This window comes from Lepidochelys kempii, chromosome 12 (genome assembly GCF_965140265.1).
Source record: "Lepidochelys kempii isolate rLepKem1 chromosome 12, rLepKem1.hap2, whole genome shotgun sequence".
NCBI classification, from domain to species: domain Eukaryota; kingdom Metazoa; phylum Chordata; order Testudines; family Cheloniidae; genus Lepidochelys; species Lepidochelys kempii.
This window is the reverse complement of record NC_133267.1, coordinates 17,824,930-17,847,334: the sequence shown is the minus strand read 5'-3', so window position 1 is coordinate 17,847,334 and position 22,405 is coordinate 17,824,930. Positions and strand designations below refer to the sequence as shown.

The 22,405-nt window shown below is 38.3% G+C and overlaps 1 protein-coding gene across 4 annotated transcripts in view; it reads left to right on the top strand.

Moving 5' to 3' along the window:
• The window catches only part of LONP2 (lon peptidase 2, peroxisomal), a 114,594-nt gene that overhangs the window by 70,602 nt on the left and 21,587 nt on the right, over positions 1–22,405 (top strand). For 2 of the 4 annotated variants that reach the window (XR_012154484.1, XM_073307718.1), the window contains exons 13-14: positions 8,711–8,918; positions 11,976–12,166. Coding sequence is in view for 2 of the 4 variants with exons in the window: in XM_073307718.1 (XP_073163819.1) it covers positions 8,711–8,918; positions 11,976–12,166 (399 nt within the window). In the remaining 2 variants the exon portion in view is untranslated. Of the gene's footprint in view, positions 1–8,710; positions 8,919–11,975; positions 12,167–13,270; positions 13,563–16,850; positions 18,414–22,405 lie in introns of those variants that run through there. The other 2 variants (XR_012154483.1, XM_073307717.1) reach the window with 2 other exon arrangements.

Sequence of the window (22,405 nt, the reverse complement as noted above, 5' to 3'; positions counted from 1 at the left end):
CTGAAGGGATCACCTGAGTATTACTTGAATTTTAATGCTCTAAGTGCAGATATTTCTAAAGCTATTACAGTGACCCATGGATTTAAATATTCAAGGGATTCAAAGCCTAGGCAAAGCTCTGATCTATACAAATGGTGATCACTGACTGGACAAGTCTGCTCTGTTGCTAGTGAAGATTTCATAGTTATAAAAATTTGGGGATAAAACTAAACGATGGCTTTAAATACTGCAGTGTCAACAAGGACACTCTCTCTGTGTATCCCAACAAAAGTTCATTACACATACACACATAGCTACACACCAGTTTCCCATCAAGAAGAGTGGCTCTTCAATCCTTTCAAAATGGTTGCATTTCTTTGTATTCTTTATTCAGGTTACAGACCAAAAAAAAAAAGAGATCCCAGCATTTTGATTTATGACTTTCATCAGTTCTCTCAGTTATCTCAATTTGGAAATAGTTCTAGAAGAGGTTGTTCAACTGGGAAAAGGAATACACCTGTTTGCATACTGTTTTTGCTAATTTGTCACATTTTCCCAAATATTTTAATTGTTCTTCAGGGATAAATATTACATGTCAAAGTTTTAAACCTTGTTTCTAATTCTCCATGTACAAATATGCAAGTGCCACTATTTGCATGTAAACATTTTTGACATACTTGGCAGTCAGGGATCCAAAGCAAATGGCATATATAGCAATAGAGATGAAGCCAGGCAAAGCCTTAAGCTTCTAAGCACTCGGAGACCCCTCTCTCTCTCTCTCTCTCTCTCTCTCTCATGTATTACTAGTGAATTTATCCCTGAGCAATACGTCAGTTACTGTTTCTATAACTAGCTGTTGGTAGGCATAACCTAAGGGTGATCCGCTTCCAGGATAACAAATTGTGTTGGCTGGTAATTGTATAAGTATCTTGTGGTACATAAATATTAATGGGTTCCAGAATATTTCAAAACACTTTTGGTCATGTGAATTTTGTGTGTGTTTAATTCCAAAGATGATCTTGTGTCTCTCTTCTAATGAATTTCCTCACATTCTCTTTTTAATGAACTTCCTCAAATGGCCAAGTGATTCTCTTTCTAATGAAAAGCGTAGCCCTCATCCCAAAGAAGGCTGGGTTCCATTTGTTTTTCTTTTTTGCAGCCTGCACAGAGTGTCATTTCTCTCTATATCAACCTCTTGAGAGCTTCACCTCTGACCTGCATTCCGCCATATATAATTAGCTAAAATCAAGACACAATGAAGATGATTGTCATGTCAGTACTTAGTTGTAGTGGATCAAGCAGGGAGGAATTGAACACTTAAGGTGATTGGACTAATCTGCCTTCCCCAAGGGTAAATACCTTGGATTGAGACCTTTTTAATAAATTAATCCTATAATTTTATGCTGAGCTCTCCCAATAGAAAGGGACAGAAGGCTAAATCTTCAAACTTAGTGTTGGATGTAGGTGCTCAAGGTGCCACTGAGAGCCTCAGCTGCTGCTTAACTCTGTAGGCACCTGAAGTTCCTAGGCACCTGATTTCAACCATTAAAGTCCCTTAGGTACCTAGGGTTATGACAGTGAGCAGGTGCACAGCTGCTTCAGTCTGGGCATCCAGGCACTTATCTCATGCCTAAGCCCCAACAGCATTGCCACACTTCTCACCTCTGGGGCTCAATTTGGTAGGCATTTTCAGAGGCTGCCTAAACTCCCACAAAACAGCCCAGTGGATGTTTGGGGGTGAGGGGAAGGGTGAGGAGGAGATCTCCCTTATAATCTTGAGATGTGGGAGATCTGGATTCAATTCCCCCCTCTATCTGATTTAGAGAGGGCGTTTGAACGTGGTGATTGCCCTACCCACTGGACTATATTCATTCCACACACACACACACACCCCGCCATGTGTTGTATAGGGAGTCTACGTGCCTAACTTTGGGCTGTGGATTCCATAGCCCTCTGTTCATAATCATAAGGTTAATTCACAACACACAATTATCTTTGCGGGTTATTTTAAAGAACAAAACCTACATTTCCTAGGGTGTCAAAATTGCCTAATTACAGATTTGAAACAAATCGTGTAATGAGGCTTTGGAAGAATCATAACAGTGAAACAGTAGCAAGTGAAACATTATCAATACCGCATTAAAAACTCGCTAGTCTTTTCTGTGAACATAACATGAGTGAGGATAGAGTGGTACAATGCTCTTCAGCCCAGAAGCAGGTAGAGCAATTGTGCTTGGAAGTGGAACGCCGTGGTGCCGTGAAAGTATAGAGTCCCACTTCATTAGTGGTACACAAATCTAAAAATTAATGTATTTGATGGCAGATAAAAAAAAACAAAAAAAAACTATGGTCTTTTCCTGTATCTGGGCACTTTTAAGGGAGATATTTTCTAACAAATGCATCATAGACTCTCTGATCTTAAGATCAGAAGGGACCGTCATGATCATCTGGTCTGACCTCCTGCACAGTTATTGCTGTGATGGTTTTTGCAGGAGAAGGGAATCTCACCCAGTTAGAGGAAAACTCCTTCTATGACTGTCCATTGGTAAATGAGGGAATAAATCACAGAAATGCCTACCAGGAAGGAATAGGAAAAGATGTAGAGGTGAGGAATGTATGGATTTAGTGCTGATGAAAGATGATGGCTTGAAGACATTCACCAGGCTGTCAAGGCAAGCTTCCCTCACACACTGCCCTGTCAGCATGTCTCTACCCAAATCTGGGTGAGGGGATTCTCCAGAGGATAGCAGGGGTAGTTCAGCCTTTAAGGCTTGAACAGTTCTTGACCTCTGCTGAGTCTGTCAATTAGTGCAAAGGATGGTAAGGATAAATGTCTGACACTTGGAGTCTGTCCTATTAGAGACCTTGGTTCTGTTCCTGGATATTCCTTAAGTAACCTTGCACAACCTCTTGTTACCTTATTTGTGAAATTGGGAAATGATACCGTTGCCTTAGAGAACAGGCAAGTATGAGGCCTTGATCAGGAATGAAGATTATGAAATACACAAATATTAACATGATTCAGTAGAACAATTGAGACTCGTGATGTTCTGGCCCCCTGCCCAGTGCACCATTCTGTAGGCCAAAGCATAGTCTATGGGGTGGACTTGCTCATTATACAGGAGTCTACCTGAGATGCATAAAGGCCTGACAGGTTCCCAAATGCATGAGTGTCAGGCAGCTGGTCTCCAAAGCAAGAGCAATAAAATATTGGAACATTGTTAGGCACTTATCCCTGAGCAATACCAGACAGAACTCAAATAATCCTTGGTTTTGTTTATTACTGGACTTTCCTTACTACTCTGGGTGAACAGATGTTTGTTTAATACTCTAATATGTGATGAGAAAAACGCATACTGTAGCTAAAGCAAATTCCAGGGATTGGTCATTGTGGCTTCTATTAGGCAATAAGTCTTTTAGAGTTTTTAGTAGATTAAATGATCCTAGAGACTTTTAAGAATGCCATATAAGCAAAATCAAGTCTCTTATGTACAAACAACATTCTTTTTTTTTTTAAAAAAAAGTTCTAACTAAATCACTTGATCTGTGAATAAATGCAAACAGCTTAATGTCTTGCCCAAGTCCAAAAGCACTGTGCCCTCTGATCTTCCATCCTGCCACTTTGCATAGCAAGCAGGATATAATTCAGGAGCCAGTCTCGAGTATCGCAGTTACAGCTTTCACATCTGAGCCATCAAACTGAAAAATAAAGTAAACATTAAGAAAATCTATGGCTATGGGTCAAATGTAGTGTGGTACTAAGTGTCTTGCAGCACAGACAAAGCATAGAACACAAAATCAGAAATCTCAAAGTACGGAAAAGGAGTATGTTGAGTTTAAGTTCCCTTTTGTGAGGGGATAATAGCTTCAAATACATTTTGTTACCTTACACCAACTTTAATTCTTACACATGTGATAAGTGTTTGCCTGCACATGACTAAGCCGGCTGGGCCTGCAAGCAGAACAGTCCCTCTGAGAGACAGTGTGAGAATCAGCTGTTGGGCTTGTCTTCACTACCGGGATAAGTTGACCTAAGTTATGCTACTCCAGCTACGTGAACAATGTCACAGGAGTCGATGTCATGTAGGTCGACTTACCCCGGTGTCTTCACTGCGCTGCGTTGATGGGAGACACACTCCGGTCGACTTATCTTACTCTTCTCGGAGAGCTGAAGTCGATCGGTGAGCACTCTGCCATCAATTTAGCAGGTCTTCACTAGACCCACTAAATCGACACCCGCTGCATCAATTGCAGCAGTGTCGATCTGTGTTTCTTTCATGCACATCCTTTTGGCCAGTAATCACTGGCACTAGCTGTAGAATGAACAGTTCACTCATTTTAACTGCAGAAAGGAAGTTGTTTTGTACTTGTTAGACAGGAAAGGGAACTTATGAAAGCCAAACATTAAGAAACCTTTGCATTCTCAGTTTTTATTATACTTCGGTGATGGGATGGATTACTGCCTGAATATTGCATTGTTAATTGTGTTTGGATGTCCATTTAGTAGGAGGAGCCTTGATCAATAAAATAAACAGGAGTACAACACACCCTTCCTTATGCTTATCTCAAACTGATCAAAATCATGTTGTTCAGATAGGGCTGGAGGAAGGTAGGCCTGTGTTTGAGCTGTGAGATACCTGAGAATTTTGGTAGCCTTGGAAGCTGTTTCTAGGGAAGCATCTGAGGAAGGCTAGAATACTTAGGCTATGCCCACGCTAGGTGTGCTTTAGTGGTATGGGTATACCGGCATAGCTGCACTTTGTACCAAAATAGTAAAACCACCCCGCATAAATGAAACAAGCTATCCCAGTAAAAGTGCAGTTTTGCCAGTATGGCTGCATCTAAATCACAGACTTCTGCCAGCAGAGCTGTTGGTCATGGATCACACCTCTGCTCGCTCATGACCAACAGGTAATACTAGCAGAAGTTTGTAAATATAGCTTTAGTGTCACAACCTAGCCCAGTCCAGTAGACCCAACTGCTGAATCTCATATGCTCACTGTTCCTAGACCTGGGTATATAAGGCACACTCTCCAGGCCAGTCTTCTGGCACGTGGTGGTGGATGATCCCCTTTCACAGGGAACATTCCCCCTTAAATAAAACCATAGATCCTTTTGGCCATGTGCCAAAGCTGAGGTACTCCAGCCCCTCCCCCCAGCCAGACTTCCTTGTAGACAGTTCATTGGTCTTGTGGATGGATCAATAGTTGAGAGACAGTTGATGGGCCTTGATGGCTGTCTCCTTGAAAGTCATCTTCAAGGTGTGTTTCACCTTTTCTGGGCAGGACCAGTATCTAGAATAGACTGGCCTCATTAAGGCCAGGCTGCTTTTACAACACAGACTACAAACTGGCAGGGTAGGGAAGGATCTTGGGAAGGGTCTCCTGAGAGAGACTTTTTAACTGTTTGTTGTTCTTTGATTTCCAAGTTCCTCGTCTGGGAAAATTAGGGTTTACAATTTTGCTGGAGACATGAAATAGGATCTTCAAAATCAATAGCTTCCCCCCGCCCGTTTGTGTGCGTCAGAATGTTCTAGTCACTGACCAGGTCGCATATAGGGTTTATAAAATTCTTACCTAGCTGCATTCTTAGATTATTATATGACAGCTCAATATCTACCACATTAAACATTTAAAAACATTATTCTCAAATCTCCTTCATTTCAGTCCCATATTTCCCTACAAATTTCTACACAAGTTTAATGTCCATTCTATTTATTGTTGAAAGTTGTTTACATCAGAAATGCAGAAACCTAAAACAAAGGTTACAGTAAGAATTGTTTACATTAAAGGGATGAATTTCACAGCATTTTAAGCTGCTTTATGAATAATTTTTGGTGTTCTTTAGTTAGGGTATTTCTCCACATTGCATATCATATTTGAGCCTGGCAGGTTGTGAACTATGGTCATAAATTTAGAGGCAGGATTTTCCAATCATTAGGATGCTAGCCTGAGACTTGAAAAACATGGGTTCAGTTCCCTGCCCCAGACTTCTTGTGCAGCTGTGGGCAAGTCACTGTCTTTTCATGCCTCAGTTTGCCATCTGTAAAATGTATTTCTTTACGACCCATAAGAGGGTGCTGTTAGAAGCAATATATTAAAAATTGTGAGGCACTGAGATATCCCATATATGTACCTCAAATAAATAGATTAAATTTAAACATACAAGTCAGGAACAGAAAAAAATTAAAGTTGTGACAGACACTGGATACTGATTGCTGCCATATGACCTGTTATAAGCCTCACCAATGTCATGTGACTCAAGCCAGGCACTAAAAAGCAGTCTTTTACCAGCACTTTTGTTTAGCACATGCTTATTGCAATAGTGGGCTAGCTTGGTAATCAACCGAGGAGCAACATTAATTCAGACTGTGTAAGCAATTGTTTGCTTTCTCACCACTGCCAAATATTTTGGATGCTGTTCAAGAGAGTACAAATTATTTACAAGCTTTACGTTTTTCGTTTGGGGGTGGTGGTTTTTTTTTAATGGAGTACAGTATTTATTAATGGGCATTTTCATATAACAACCTAGTATTTTAATCAGACTCAGAAATGCTAATCACTATCATGTTTGTAACAAGTCCTCAACTTTCTGTAAAGTTCAATATTCAGTAAGATAAACAAGAGAATGCCAGGCCATGCTGAAAGGGTGACTTCGAGTTTTACTTTTTAGCAGCATTTTATATTGTGTTAATCTTAAATGATTAAAGAACATGATGGAAGGTTTTGTGTGAGGCCAGTGAAGGTGTTGAGCTGTACCCACTGCTTTATTAAACCAGCAGAGAGCCTTAATGCTATCAGGAATGGAAATCAGTTGAGGAGGTGGGGAGATGCTCTCTTCATAACTCCTTGAAACAGGCACAGTCATGTTAAGAAGTCCTGGAGGTAGAGTTGGGACAGTGACTATTGTTTTAAGCTAAGAATTTTTGAAAGAAGCCAATCCATTACTAAATTTACAGAATTAGACCATTCTTAATGTGGTATGTTGGAGGTTAACACCTGGCTCAGCACTGATTGTATTAGCAAGACAAAGACTGTAGTGAATTTTTAAAAAATGTAGATTGCAATTTATGGCTATATTGTCACAAAACAAAACGGACACAAAACAAAATGGATTTGACAGTTTGGTACAGACATATTCTCTCACACTTACCATGTGCAGTGCTTTACATTTTCACTGTGTTTACAGTGTAGTTTATCTTTGGTAGTGGTAACACTTGGAGGATAGCAGACCTAAGAAAACTGTTAGGTTAACAATAATCTGTGCTTTGTAGATAGTTGACATTCAAAATAAACTCATTCCACCACTCTGCAGCTGAGAAAATACGTTTGCCTTAAGTATTTGATGGCATAATTGGGATTTTTTTGCAGAGGAAGGCAGGAGGAAGAGGCTAGCTAGTGTGCAAACTTTTACAAAGAATGGTTTGCTTTAAAAACCTTGATTTTTAGAATAGCGCATTTGTGACCCATACAGTGGATGCCCTTCCTTGCATTGTATTTATGTTTGAAGAGGAGGATGTAACTGGAGTATGCTGTGAAATCAGGACCAGTAGAAATGTTACATCCATGCTATCACTGAGGAAATTTTCACTCCATTTGTCTGCAGGTTGTAAAAGCACTTTTCCACTCCCTGCCACAAAAAGTCCAGTTGAGGTACTTCTCTTCTGCCTCTGTGAATGAAACTGTTCTCTAATCTAAAGCATTTAGTTAATAATCTGCCTTTTCAGAGCCATGACTCAAATGATTTTCAATCTCTGCCATTCTATAGGGGGGGAAAATGTTAAAATGGGAAGGAAACTCATATGCTGCCTTCATTTATCTGTATTTCTTTAGGCTATTTCAGCACTTCAGCCTATGTTGGAATAACTTACGTCTCTCAGGGGTGTGAATAAACCACTCTGCTGAGGTACATACAGTACACGGATGTAGGTGCCCATGTGCGCAGCGCTATGTCAGTGGGAGAGCTTCTCCTGCTGACCTAGCTTCTGCCGCTCACGAAGGTGGACTCATTATGCTGATGGGAGAGCTCTCTCCCGTCAGCATAGAGCATCTTCACCAGATGCGACGCAGCCGTGCAGCTGTATCGGTGCAGCTGTGCCTCTGCAGCACTGTACGTGTAGACGTGGCCTTAGATTTATACGCTCATTCTATATAAAGGAGCACTTGCAAATGTTCCTTTTGAAAACATTGTTTGAAATAAACTTTGGGGCAATATTCAAGATTGAAATTTGGTTTTCACAACTGTTCATGTGGGTAAGGCTCTCATGGTGGTAGAATCATAAAAAGCAGACACGAGGGGTGAAAACGGTCAAAGTGAACTTGTTTAAAAATTGGACCAAGTATTTGCAGAGTGGGCCTGATCCAAAGTCTAATAAGTCAAAGGAAAAACTCCCATTGATTTAAGCGGACTCTGGATCACCAGCTGCATGCCATAGATGAGAGCTAGCGCATCCATTGACATACCCTAATACTGTAACTTATTTTCACACTTGGGGAGAATTATTGCAGGGTGGAATTTAAATATGAGGTTGGAGATTTGCCTTTAGCCTTTCTGTCTAAAATTTAGGAGTTGCTTTGAAGGCATCAGTAAAACTCTGCCACAGAAAATTAGGTTATTCTAAGAGTTTTCACTTTTAAGTTGTGAATGTTAAGAGTTTCGAAAATATTTCCAAAGCCTTGCTGAATTGTTCTTTCTTGAAAATCATGTTATACTCTGAGTTGTTTTCTCTTAGGTATCTGAACGTTTGAATCAGCCAGGAGTAGCCATAGGCTTGGCTTGGACTCCTTTAGGAGGTGAGATCATGTTTGTAGAAGCCAGCCAAATGGATGGTGAAGGTCAGCTTACTCTAACTGGACAGCTGGGGGATGTCATGAAGGAGTCAGCACATCTTGCAATTAGCTGGCTGCGTAGCAATGCAAAGAAATACCAGCTAACTAATGGTATGTGAAAAACACAAAACAAGAATGTTGGTATGAGCCTAATGCAACATAGAGATGAATACCTGTTGTAACCTCTCACCAAAGAGATGCATATAAACAATTGTTTTAATTCCTATGCAAAGCTTATGATATTTCTGTGATGACCCAAAAATATACCATTATATTTTTCAATAATGAATTATAATAACAAAAAGGTTGCTGATTTACATGAAAAGTTGTCTTATTTAATTGATTATCTAAGACCCATTAGGACAATTATATTTACCTTAAAGGAGAAATAGGCTCCTCTCTACACTATGCTGAAAACGAGACCAGCAAAAAAACACCAGCCACAAATCGTTCTTTTGTGGTTTCTCCTCTACCTGCTGATGGTTAGCCAGGTCTGGCTACAGCTGAGGATTCAGCTCAGTGTTGTATTTTGTTAAGTTATTTAAGGAATTTAATGAAACTTAATTTATTTAAGGAAACTTTAGATGTTTAAAATTCTATCCATTTTAAATTTCTAATTTGCTTTTCATCATTAAACTATTTGCTTGCTTTCTGGTTCTAAGTCAGCAAACCCAGTGCTATGGTGTTTGAGAGTTAAATGTCTCCGGGCAGTGTTTATTTTTCAGAAATAACACTTTTTGTTCTATAAAATAAAGAAACCATTTCTATAAAAAGTAGGGTTTTTTTTTAAAAAAACTTTTGTTTAATAAGCCTTGTAGGCATAGACATTTTCACTGGCTTTTTGGGCTGTACTAGAACTATTAAACTGTGAAGCACAAGCATCTTTTATCCATCAATAGCCTGAAAAAAGACTTTAGTATGAAAATGAGTTTTAAATCTTGTATGATTTAATCAAAAAAATCAAAAGTTCTAGAAGACTGCAGCATGGTTTGGTGATCTGTTGTTCTGGGGAGCTGAGTAGCCAAATAGTAAAAACCAACATAATAAACAGGACTAACAGACCTCCTGTTGGTAGTTTCAGCAGAGCATCCAAGGACCAAATGAACAATTTCTAGCTTGGCTACAACACACAATCTTTAGAGGGTATATCAGGTAGAGTGGTAAATAGAAGCAGAGCTCTATTGATAATAAGAGATGGTGTTCTGTGTCCTATACCAGAAGGGCAAGGGGAAAATGTAGACTTCATTCAGATCTTCATAAAGGGTGAGATTAGTTTACAGGTACACAAGCCATTTTCTCTGGAGTTGTGAAGTCTCTGGTCCATAGTTGAAAGATGGTTGGGGTACAGATTACAATCAAGGTTTATTTTGAACCTATAACTATTTCCAGAAATTATTAGTCCTTTACTGATTCCATGTTCTAGTTTCCTGACTTTTAAATGTTTGAGTTTTAACCAATGCTCTGAATTTCCTGACTTCTAACATTTAAAAATTTTTGTAAGTAGAACTATTTACAATCTTAATTCATTCTTGACTATATTTTTTGTCTAGGAATTTAGTATCAGGGTGGATTGATTTATATGAAGGCAATTTTAAATTAAGTGAAATGTCTCGATTTAAATGATTTTAATAATTTTTTCCATTTGTTCAGTTATTTTCTAAAACAAGGTGCTTTTTCTCATTAGTTGTTATAACCATTCAAACATGTTGATTTACAGCTAAGTAGACTTGAACTACACTTTACAGCCTTTACACTAGATTTGGTTCATTTTTTTGCTAGCTAAGAGGATATGCTATAACTATATACATTTATTTAAGCACTTTTATAGCTTAATATTTTCAGATTCTTATTAATTGTACAATTTTAGTATATTAGAAAAAGTGAATGATATATTATTGCTTATATATTAGATAATTAACTTTTTGTTCATGGTTTGTGTTGCGCTGAATTAGAATGGTAACTGGAATTTAATTAAACACAGAACAGGACAGAATTTATTTTTATTAAACAAAACAACCTTAACTGTTTTGGACACCTAAATTTCTCTTCTCAAAAGGTGGTACACATCTACAGCTAAATGATTTGTTATCAAACAGAGGTATTACTTTAGTCAGTGAATTAAACTGATTGTTTCAAGTCAGCCTGGGAAAATTTTCAGATATGCCTAAATGAAAGTGACTGGAGCTGGAGTTCCTACTTGCCTATGTTTCTTGAAAATGAAACAGTCTTCTAAGTTATTTAGGCTGTCCTTCAAACTTTTAAAACTAGCAGATGTCATGCCCTCCCTCATTTTTATTGATTGGAAGTGAAAAAGAAGTGATTTTCCTACTTTTTCAACTTCCAGTTGATTTTTCAACTTTGAATAAATGAAGAAAATATTCTTTTTGTGCCTGCAGAAGAGGCTATTGCTGTCAAAAGCTGGTTTTGCGCTTCAACAAACTCTGGTTCCAGGTGCTTTGCTAGTGACTTTCTTTTATATTGTAAAATAAGCCAATCAGAGCTCAGGTAGGGAGAAGCTATGAAATAGAAGGTTTAGACCACCCACGTAGGCTCAGTGGATGATCCTGATGAGATACATGAAAGTGTCGCTCGGAGTCAGAGGCCAGGTCCCACTGCCGGTGATGACTTTGCCAGTCTCCTGAACCCAGTGGCACAGTCCCTGGGTACCCCACAGGATCAAGCCCTTACTATGATATATGGCTATTATGCAATTTATAATGCTTGACCTCAAAAGTTAGATATTTTACTCCTGATTAATTCTTTATATAGAAAATCAGCCTTTAACTCAAAATTTTTGATGAAAGCTCATGGATTCAGTATATTTATTTCTACTTAAGTGTTTTAAGAGATTGTAATAAGTTTAGGCCTTAAAAATATCTAGGTTTTTTTTTTCCAGAAAATCCTAGATTTTTATCCTGTTTAATATAGATAGCAAGCCACCTTTGGCCTAGGAAAGTTTAGATTTTCGTGGGGCAAGGTAGTGTTTTCACGGGCGGGGGAGGGTGTTTTCAGGGTGCTCCACCCTCCCCCCCCCATTTTTAAGTATACTGTTTTCATATAATGCATTTGCTAATAATTCTAGTTCTCCCGTGCCTTTTTAGAACAAAGACCAGGAACAACACAGGTTTGAACTTTCCACATTCAAAACCATTCTTTTTTTTCTTTAAGCTTCTGGAAGTTTTGATCTCCTTGACAACACTGACATCCATCTGCACTTCCCAGCTGGAGCCGTCACAAAAGATGGACCATCTGCTGGAGTTACCATAGTAACCTGTCTTGCCTCACTTTTCAGTGGGAGGCTGGTGCGTTCAGATGTAGCAATGACTGGAGAAATTACACTAAGAGGCCTTGTTCTTCCAGTAAGTCTCATTTGGAAAAGTTAACCTATATTAAGATAGCACTGTGGGTTTTTTCCTCTTTATGCCCCCTCTGTAAGATGAAGTAGTAATTTTCTTCATAGTTACTTACCCAGGTATAAACCTTGTTATCTTGCTACAGTTCATTCCTGGATATTGTCTTTCAGTATAATTAGCACAGATGCATAGAAAAGTCCTAGTTCACATCCAGATATACACTATGAAAGTTACCTGATTTTATGCAATTTGCATGAAAAATTTGTTAGTATATGGGTGATATTTTCAGTGGAACAGATAACTTTGATTTATTATTTTTACAAGTACACATTTCCTTTTCTAATACTTCCTAAAATTCATAATATCCATTTACATTTCCTACATGTGTGTTGCAAATTAAAAAGCTTTAGTTCCTGGGGGAAAAAAAATCAAATTATTGCTATTGACAGGGTATTTTTATTATTGTAGTCCATGAGCGAGGATTAGACTCCGGTGATAATAGCATAGTTTATTTGTACAATTAGCATAAAATATGCAGATGTGCTATGGGTATGGGCAGAAGTTCAACCTAAACCACAAACGCTTTTCTTCCCCCATAGTGTTGAGTACAGTGTAGGTAAAATCTGGCTTTAGTCAAGCCCTAAGTTCTTTATGAACATAATTATAGCAACTATGTGTAAAGAATGAAGTTAAGTTGGCTGTAATTTAGTTATAGATCTGTACTGCTCAATGTGAGAACAGTATTTTTCACAATTTAAAAACTACCTTAAAACATGCAATTAGGAGGGCAGGGCAAAAACATCTATTATGTGTTGAGTTTTTTTGTATTATCATAGTACTTTGGAGCTCTAGTCCCCACTGTACAAACAGAACAAAAAGACATTTGCTGCTCCGAAGATCTTAAGATCTAACCATAAGACAAAACACCAACAGGTGGCTACAGACAGACAGACGGATGGGAATTCAAGGAAATAATGAGGCAATATTGGTCAGCATGAGAGGTTAGGCTCAGCACACAAGCAGCCTAATCATGGTTAAGTTTTGTAGGCATCAGAGAGCTAGAGGGATTTGAATTAGAATAATGAGTGGAATATGTTTGTGGCTATTTAGGGAGAGCACCTCCAAGCATGAGCGGCAGCATCAAAAAAGCCACAAAACAAGTAGGCAATGGAGGCTGGCATCGTGGGCTGATCAGAGCTAGGAGTTGACATCTCAGAAGAGGTAATAGGGTGGGGGACATGTTGTGAAGGGCTTTGAAAGTGAAGACAAGCCACTTATGTATGTTGGACATGTGACAGGCTAAGAGAATGATCTTTATAGCAGCATTCTGAGTGGAAATGACCAGGGCAACACTGCATTTGTCAAGGCTCGCACTCGAGAAGAGGGTGTTGCAGTAATTCAGGTATGTCATCGTAGGCTTAATTCAGATTACTAAATTGAATAGGGTTGTTGCACCTTAAATAACATGAGACATCTGGCACAGTATAACTGTTTTTTTGGCCAGGTCATTAAGTGCAGACCACAAACACATGCCCATATTAACTGTTTTTGAGAAATAACTATCCTTTCTGAAAACTGGCTCTTGAGGGTCCACAATACTGCTGACACTCACATGAGCATCCCGTTGGATTCAAAAGGACTTCACATAGTAGGACGCCTTATGGCAGATTGTGAGAGTTAGCAAGACAGGACCCTGTTTTTATTGTGTGAAAAGCAGGATTGTGTTTGGCTTTATTTTGGTATTAAAAATACAGAATACTAATTTTACGCTCTCCTAACTCTGCTTCATCATAGCAAAAGCTCTCCTGTCTCCTTCTCAAGGACTTGCATTAGTTTAGGATTTATAAGACTGCCAACCTAAGTCCATTCTTTGTTTTCACTTTCCCATCTGGAATACTTTATTTTTTAACTTTTTCCTAAGCAAAGAATGGCCTGTTAAAAAACCTGTTGATTTGTATCCAAGGAATACTCTTTAATGCCTTATCCTTAACTGCTATAAGTTAAAGAAGCTCATTGACATCAACAGAACCACATCAATTTACAGCAGCTGGGGATCTGGCTTCTTAATTCCAGTAACAACTTCAACTAACACATTTTGAACATTTCAGAAAAGCTACTCGTCAAGTCCTTATGTTTGCTGTTATGGAAGGAAAGACAGATAATTGCATACATTACTTGTATATACAAATTCTTAAGATTACATGCACATGAACGTGTTTGACATCAGACCTATGACTTGCACACAAAACAATTTAAATACTTATGCTGTGGTGTGTTTAGAATGGTAATCCATGTATTCCACTGTTTTTTATGTCATCTTCCTTGCTAACTGTGGTGATTGTCAGAGATATTTGACTATAATGGCAAAGTTACATTTTCAATAGAAACTTCAGTTAATTTCAGTTTTGGTTAATAATGGCTAATCTTTACTTCAGAATGGTAGTTTGAACTGTACCTTATCTTGGTACTATCTATTATAGTATTTATGGTGCTTCTTTGTACTGAGCTAGTAACTTTCTAGATATTAGACTTTGTCATTTACAGAGAAAAAAAGTAGCTAATGTTTCTTCTCGCCAAATAGTATGAGTAGCATGGTGGTAGAATTTGAGAGAGAACACTTACAAATAAACTTCCGTTGCTCTATAAGGGCATCACTGTAATCTATGAAAACGTCTCCCAGATGTTACAAGATACTAGATCACATATCACTAGAGTTGGTCTAAAATTAAAATTTCTGTCACGCAGGAAATTGATATTTTGACGCTTTTTTCTTTCAGGACAAAGTCAAAATACCCAAACTTTTCACAGAATAGAAAGTTATGAAAAATTCTGCTTTGGTTTGTCAAAATATTGACAATTCTGATAGCAGTTTGTAGTGTCAGTGTAGCTGTCTTGGTCCCAGGTATTAGAAAGACAAGGTGGGCAAGGTAATATCTTTTATTGGACCAACTTCTGATGGAGAAAGATGAGCTTACATAGAGCTCTTCTTCCTTTCCCATACCTGAAGAGCTGTGTGTAAGCTCAAAAATCTTGTCTCTTTTGGCTAATGGAAGTTGGTCCAATAAAAGATATTAGCTCTCCTAGTTTTGATAGTTGACATTTTCCTTTGTTTGTTGAACCAGCTCTATATTTTCTTTTGGATTGGTTTTACTTTAATTTGTGTCTCCCTGAGCAGTCAGTCTCCTCTTCACATGGTGTGCTACAGCTGTTCAACCAGAGGGGAGATGACAGAGTCTTTCCTTGGGACAGGGAAAGGCTCCAGATGCTCTCTGTGGTGAGGAAAGGCCCCTGCAGTGGGACACAATACTACCTAAAATAGCAGTGTAGACAGGGGAGGCATAGCAGAAGGTTCTGATATGTCTACTTGACTAAGCAGTATGATGCTGCCATTTATACCTGTGCTAGGGGTGTATATACGTATTCTACATGTCACCAAAAGGAGAATGCACCATAGACGTACCTTATAGATCAGTGGTGGGCAACCGCGGCTCGTACCACTTCCCGCTGGCAGCCCACCAGCAGATTACCCTGATGGGCTACGTGCGGGCCACAGGTTGCCCACCAGTTATAGATCAACATTCTTGGAAGATGAACAGGGATTGTGGAAGTTCAGTTTTTAGAATGGTGCTTTGCGGATGAAGCTTGGAACTTTTTTTATCTTCTGATTTGCTTTTTAGTGGATTTGTCAATTTTAGCTTCTGGGACTTTTTGGTTGGTTACTTTTCTATAAAATACAGGATGTAAAATCATATCAAAGCATCTTGATTTGGATGTTTAATATATATATATATATATATATATATATATTTATTTAGATTGCTTTAAACATTAACCTAGTTGCCATGAATAGGTTGGAGGGGTGGGCTGAGGGAGAGAACTATGAAATACTTGTAATCAAAAGAAAACCGAACTCATAATTCACATCTTTTGCATTTCACTACATTTTTTGTAGCATTTTTTTTGTAGCATTTTTTGGTAGGTTTTTTTGCTTTTGTACAAGGATAACTTTTAAAATAAAGGCTTGTCTACATGGACACACTAACTTTTGTCATGTAGACAAGCCCTGAGTAAGCTGTAGAGAGAGACAGATACACCTGAAACAAACAGTGGCCTTTCTTTCCATTGTTAATGTTACTAAGATACAGTGCTTTACCATGCATAGAAAAGAACAGCCAGAGATTGGAGGGTCCAGCAGGGCACAGCCAAGCCTTGTGTTACCTTAAAATGGGAATCATAAGAGAGACCAATGCCTTTTTAGAAGTGTTTTTTCCTATGTTGATGGGGGCAAGGATATATGTGAGGGTAAGAGATTAATGAGATCTCATGTTTGAGATTCTTGCAGCTATGCAGCTGGAATCTTTGTGGGCCCGATGAGGTTTTTTCCTCTTACACTAATCATATTTCCCATTTTAGCAGTTTAAGACTAATAAATGCCTGTTGGCAATCTTTTTAGCTCATATGGGTAAGGCAAACACTTCCAAATTTACCTTCTCCTAAAAAGTGATTTAGGAGAAAAACATTCCATTAAAAGTATGTCCATGCAGTTTAAGCTCTCAGTATGATGAATTATGGATGCACATCTGGAATCCTGTTTTGTTCACTTAATATTTAATTCAAAATGCCACTTGTGATTGCTTTGCAGAAAGCATCATAACTAAATAACTTTTTTAAATGGTGTGGTTTTTAATAGGTTGGGGGAATTAAGGACAAAGTCCTAGCAGCCCATAGAGCTGGACTGAAGAGAATTATCATTCCTCAAAGAAATGAAAAAGACCTTGAAGAGATTGCAATGAACGTGCGGCAGGATTTGAATTTTGTTATGGCAAGCTGCCTGGATGAAGTTCTGAATGCAGCTTTCGATGGGGGATTTTCAATCAAGACTGGACTTGAGCGCTTGAATAGTAAACTTTAAGCGGATTGGGTGAGATATCCTGTACATCAACATTAAACTCTCATTCAGCTGTCAGATGGTAAAAACGTGACCTGCAGTGATACAAAACATGAGGGCAAGTATTGAGGCCTCACTGTGATGTGCTGTGCCACCCATTAAAAGTTAAGGCTTGACTTTCAGTGGGGCCTCAATGCCAGTTCTACTTGACTATTACTAATAGAAAGTGTACCTGCAACTTTATATGCGCCAATTTATCAAACACATTTTATATATACCAGTTCTATCAGCAGCATGTACAGGTATTAATGGAGGAGAGTACACATACCTGCTTGCACACCCAAGCAGAGACCAAGAGTGTGAAGATTAGGGATATATTTTTCGAAAGCACCTAACCCCGTTAAACACTTTTGCTCTAGATACTTCATGTCTCCGATGCTCTAGTTTTGTTACTACTGTATACAGATGGGTTTAATGATAGCTCTAGTGATCAGGCAACAGATGTGTTACATGAAGTTTAATATGGATAACTTATATAATTAAAATAAATGCACTGAGCTCATCTGAAAAACTATCAGTGAATACTGCTTACTTTCCCAGCAAAAAAGTTGAAGTGCATTAGTGTTTTGTCTAAAAACCTTGCAAATATGCATTTGTTAAAATATTACAAAACAAGAATTTCAGAGTTGTTTCATTTAAAAAATGTAAAGCATGAGTCCCCATAACCACCTTCATTATGCTCAGACAGCATTGCTCGTGTCCTATATTCCCTATTTTGTTCATTTTTGGCTCAAGGCCTTATTTTAAAGTGCCTAATCTTAATGGTCAGTGGTGTATTTTTAACACATCCAGCTGATATTTAAACTAACTTGCAAAAAGCTAGGAAATATTTGATATGATGCATTTGTGGACCTCACGCTAAAGCTTTCCAATAGGTAAAATTTCAGGTCTCTTACATTAGGTATGGGAGAAGAGTGGTTAAAATTTGACTTAAGACCCATCTCTTCCTTAACTAGAGAGAAATTAGTTTCTCACCTTAAATCAGCACAAATATTTAATACACATATCTGTGATAAATGAAATGAGTTGGGTTGGGGGAAGGTGCTCATAGATGTGGAATAAAATACAAGATTTCACAAACCAGAGTTGCAGTCAAAATGCACAAATATTCAGCCAGTGAATGCCACCAAAACTACTCCTTCACAACAGGAAAAAAGATAGACTAAATCTAAAAGCAGGTCAGGAAAAGACTTGTGGGAGAGCATATTGGAAAACGCATACAAATATTGATTAATCACTTCTGTGAAGCATGTCTTATCCCCCTTTTAATGGATAAATGATATCTGCCTGAGAAGTGGTGTCCAGCACATTATGCATAAGGTTCTAAGCCTGGCTTTGCCACTGAATGGCAGGACAGTTAAGCAGATTAAACATCTGAACCTATTTTCCCCTTGTGAAAAAGAGTTATGATTATTATCTCTCACAGGAATGTCATGAGGTATAAAATGTTTGAGAGTTACCTTTAAGAATAAAATAAGGATCAAGTCATTAAAGCCACCCAGTGCAGCAGAGCCAGGAGTGGAATTTGACTTCCTGATTTGCATCACTGATTTTTTCCACTAGACTGTTCTCTCCTCTTTATGGTCTTATTCTGATGAGGACATTGATCAGGCCATGCAGAGCAATTTTAGCTTCAAAGTACTAATAATCACTAACACCAACATATAGGCTGTTTTTTAAGCCTTCACTAGATACCATACATGAATGGAGGCTCTCACACTAATACTGGGGTGGGCAAACTACAGCCCACATCAGACCATTTAATCCAGCCCTCAGCACCTGCTGGGGAGCAGGGTCAGGGGTTTACCCTGCTCTGGCTGGGGGCCAGGGGCTTGCCCCACTCCCTGCAGCTCTGTGTGCTACTGTGGTTCCTGGCCAAAGGGAGCTGCAGGGATGGCACCTGAGGACAGGGCACAAGAGCTGCCTGGAGGGGGGACATGCTTCTGGGAGCTGCTTTGCTCAACAGCCTGATTCCCCCTCCCTCACTCTGAACACCTCATTTCTGGCCCCACCCCTACCCCCAGTTTCATGAGCATTCATGGCTCACCATACAATTTCCATACCCAGATGAGGCCCCCAAGCCAGAAAGTTTGCCCACCCCTGCACTAATACCTATTCACACATTCAAAATTGTGTACATGCTAGTGGAGAGAAGGGTGAGTCCCCACTGGAAATTATGGCCTCTTAATTAACGCAGAGTTTTGGAAGAGGATGTTAGAGGATTCTTAAAATATGCAAAGATTCTTAATTTTTTTCTCCCAACAGTTTAGTATTTGACTTCATTCTCTCCTGGAATTTCTAAAACCATACTCTTCTGGCAGAGCAGCAGTCATGAGAAATTTGACAAATCAGATGAGTTTTTAAAAAGGTAGATTTTTTGCATGGGAAGGGACAAAAGTCAGGCTTATACAAAGAAAGACTCCTTAAATCTCCCTTGTGGAAAAACTGGATGCTCAAATGAAAAGGGAACATTTTGATTTGGTGTTTTAAAAGCTCCAAAATTCAATTAGTAGTTGTTGGTATATAAACACTTCAGAACAGGAGTATAGAAAAAGTATACCCTTAATTGTCAAATTCTAGTTTCCTTTACCACTCTACCCTTTGTAAAGAATCATATTAGTCTCTTAACCTCATGTATTTTTCCACCCTCTTATATGAGGGCTGTAATTTAAGCTACCAACTTCAGTCTACACATGTGTTTTAAATTATGGGGAAGATGATTATATTCTGTGACTAGGAGTCTCAATGTTATTTTCCTTATGTTAGGTCATGAAGAAAGATTAAAGTCTTGTAGTAATGCTGATCTTTGTAACTTAATTTTTCAGTTTGGTATTCGATTAATAAAGGTTTGACCACTTCTTGCAAGCTAGTTCTACTAATGAATGACTGGTTTTGAAATATACCACCACTGCTCATAAAATTGTAACAAGGTGAGAGACTTCAAGACAAATGGGGGTCTGCTAAAACAAATTTGTGAAGGGATGGTGGTAACTATACCATAATAGGAAATCACAATGAAGCATACACTATAAAATATTTTGCTTCAACTGGTTTCTGTATATGTATAAAGAGATCTGTTAAACCTTCTGTGGGTCATAGTAGGACTAATCCTACATTTGTTCAGTGGCATTCTTAGAACTGATCCATTAATTATATTAAAAGGTATAAAATCCCTTTCTTCAGAAGGCTTCATCTTCCCTTGTCATGTAAAGGGCCCACAATACAAGCTTTCAAATACAGCCTTAAAAAACCAAGGCTAAAGAGTGTTTATTGCATCTTTACATTAAGACAAATATGACAGTTCCTTACCTGTGAACTTCCAGAACAGGAAGGTCCATCATTCCAGTTATTTCCTGGGTGTGAGTGAGCCCTCAGAAGTGCACTGGAATGCTCTGCAAAGCAGGGAAGTGCCAAAAATTGCTAGAAGATTCTTCCAGTGAGAGTTGAGGTATGTGAAGTGCTAAGTATTATAAACATGTAAATAGCTAACATCACCACATCAATAATGGACACCAATAAACAAAAACAAAAAACTCTGCCACCTTTACCATTTTTTAGTGCTAAGTAGTCCTGCAGCTTGTAGCCTTCTACTCTACACAGGACAGGCAGGAAACTGAAAGCTTCCTACTCTCAGCTGCTCCTTTTTCACATGGAGGGACAAGGCAGGAGCCCTTACCTGGTAGTGAGAGGAGCAGCAGGAAGTCAGAAGACAGAGGAGCTTTCTATTTAAACAAGCATGGTTTTTTTCCGTGAGAAGGTGGGTACATAGCTTCTACACAGGATGGATATATTTTTTGTGACTGGTTGATTTATATAGAAAGTGTTTATTTCTAATAAGGGACTACAGAGTTCTATCAGCTTCCATATCAACAGGCCACTGAGGTATTGTCCACATAGAGCCGAGTGATCCAGCCCCCTGCGTACTGTACTTGTTTCACAGATGCACCCAATTTGTAAAACTACATTTAGAATTGCCCAGCAGAAATTCTGTACACAGATTACATTTGTATAGTTTATGCTGAACTGTAAGTGCATTCATTTTCATTGGTAGAAGTACGTACTGCATTTTTCAGAAATAAGCAGGGAGGGACTGGGACCTAGAAAGCTACTGGTGGTTGAACACAAGTTCCTTTTTTTTTGGTGCTTTAAAGATGTAAGTCCTTTATACTAATACTGAAGATTTTAAACAAACCCTAATCATAGCCTTTAATATCTAAATAGCTGAATACACTGAGGTTATGCATAACACCACCTTTACCTGTCCACTTTTCTGCATTAAGGACACTTATATTTTATTTATTGCTGTTCATGCTTTTACTATTCTTGACACAAACAGTAAAGGCCTTCCAAAGTCACAACTTTACATTCATTAAACACCTCAATGAAGTTGTAATTGATACTCAAATGCTGGCTATTAGTAGTGTGGTGTATGGTCTAGTGCCATTTTGAGAACCTTCTACTTTGACTACACACACAGACTAAGAGCACCAGGCTTGCAAAGCTGCAGTTGCTGATCCTTCCCTCAAAACAAATATTTTTCCTAAGTAGATGGCCCATCACAGTATGAAGCAATTAAATTTTATTCAGAATAGCTTTGAAAAGTTAAATTCATTATACTAAACAGAACTATATTATGAATTCATCTGGATAACACTTTGAATTACAGTAGTTTCCATTATAGGAATGTTATGGGCAACTCTGTATAACAGACATATCACTGTGCATAGTGCAAACAATAACTTAACATCTTAAATAACCAAATGCATGCAAGGAATGTCTGAACAGAGAAACATTGAATGTTAACGCTCCCATTTGACTTCCCAAAGCCTATGCACCTGCAATTTGTTTTTTTTAATGGCAGTAACACACACACAAACAGGTATTTGGATTGAGGATAAATTGTTTGACAGTTTACTATTTAAGTATATTAAAAAATATAGAGAAGAATCTTCATTTTAAATAAAGATAATTGAGCACACTTTTTCCACTAGAATAAAGTAAACTTTTCTAATGTAAATAGTCACTGGTAATATGACATTTAAAATGCCTGGAAATACCACTAAATTTTAGATCTGGTGGTAGCTAGTACAACCGATATTTAATATAGATCATTAATGTCGTACTGTATAAGAGTAAAAAAAAAAGTTTAGTCTATACTTTCTTTGATGAGCATGTTTTAACCATTCAATCTGATGAATGACATTAAATGTTGGGGGGGAGGGGGAGATAAAGTCTGAAAGTAACTAACTACACTATAGCATACATTGTGTTTAGTTAATGTAAAATCTTTTAAAATT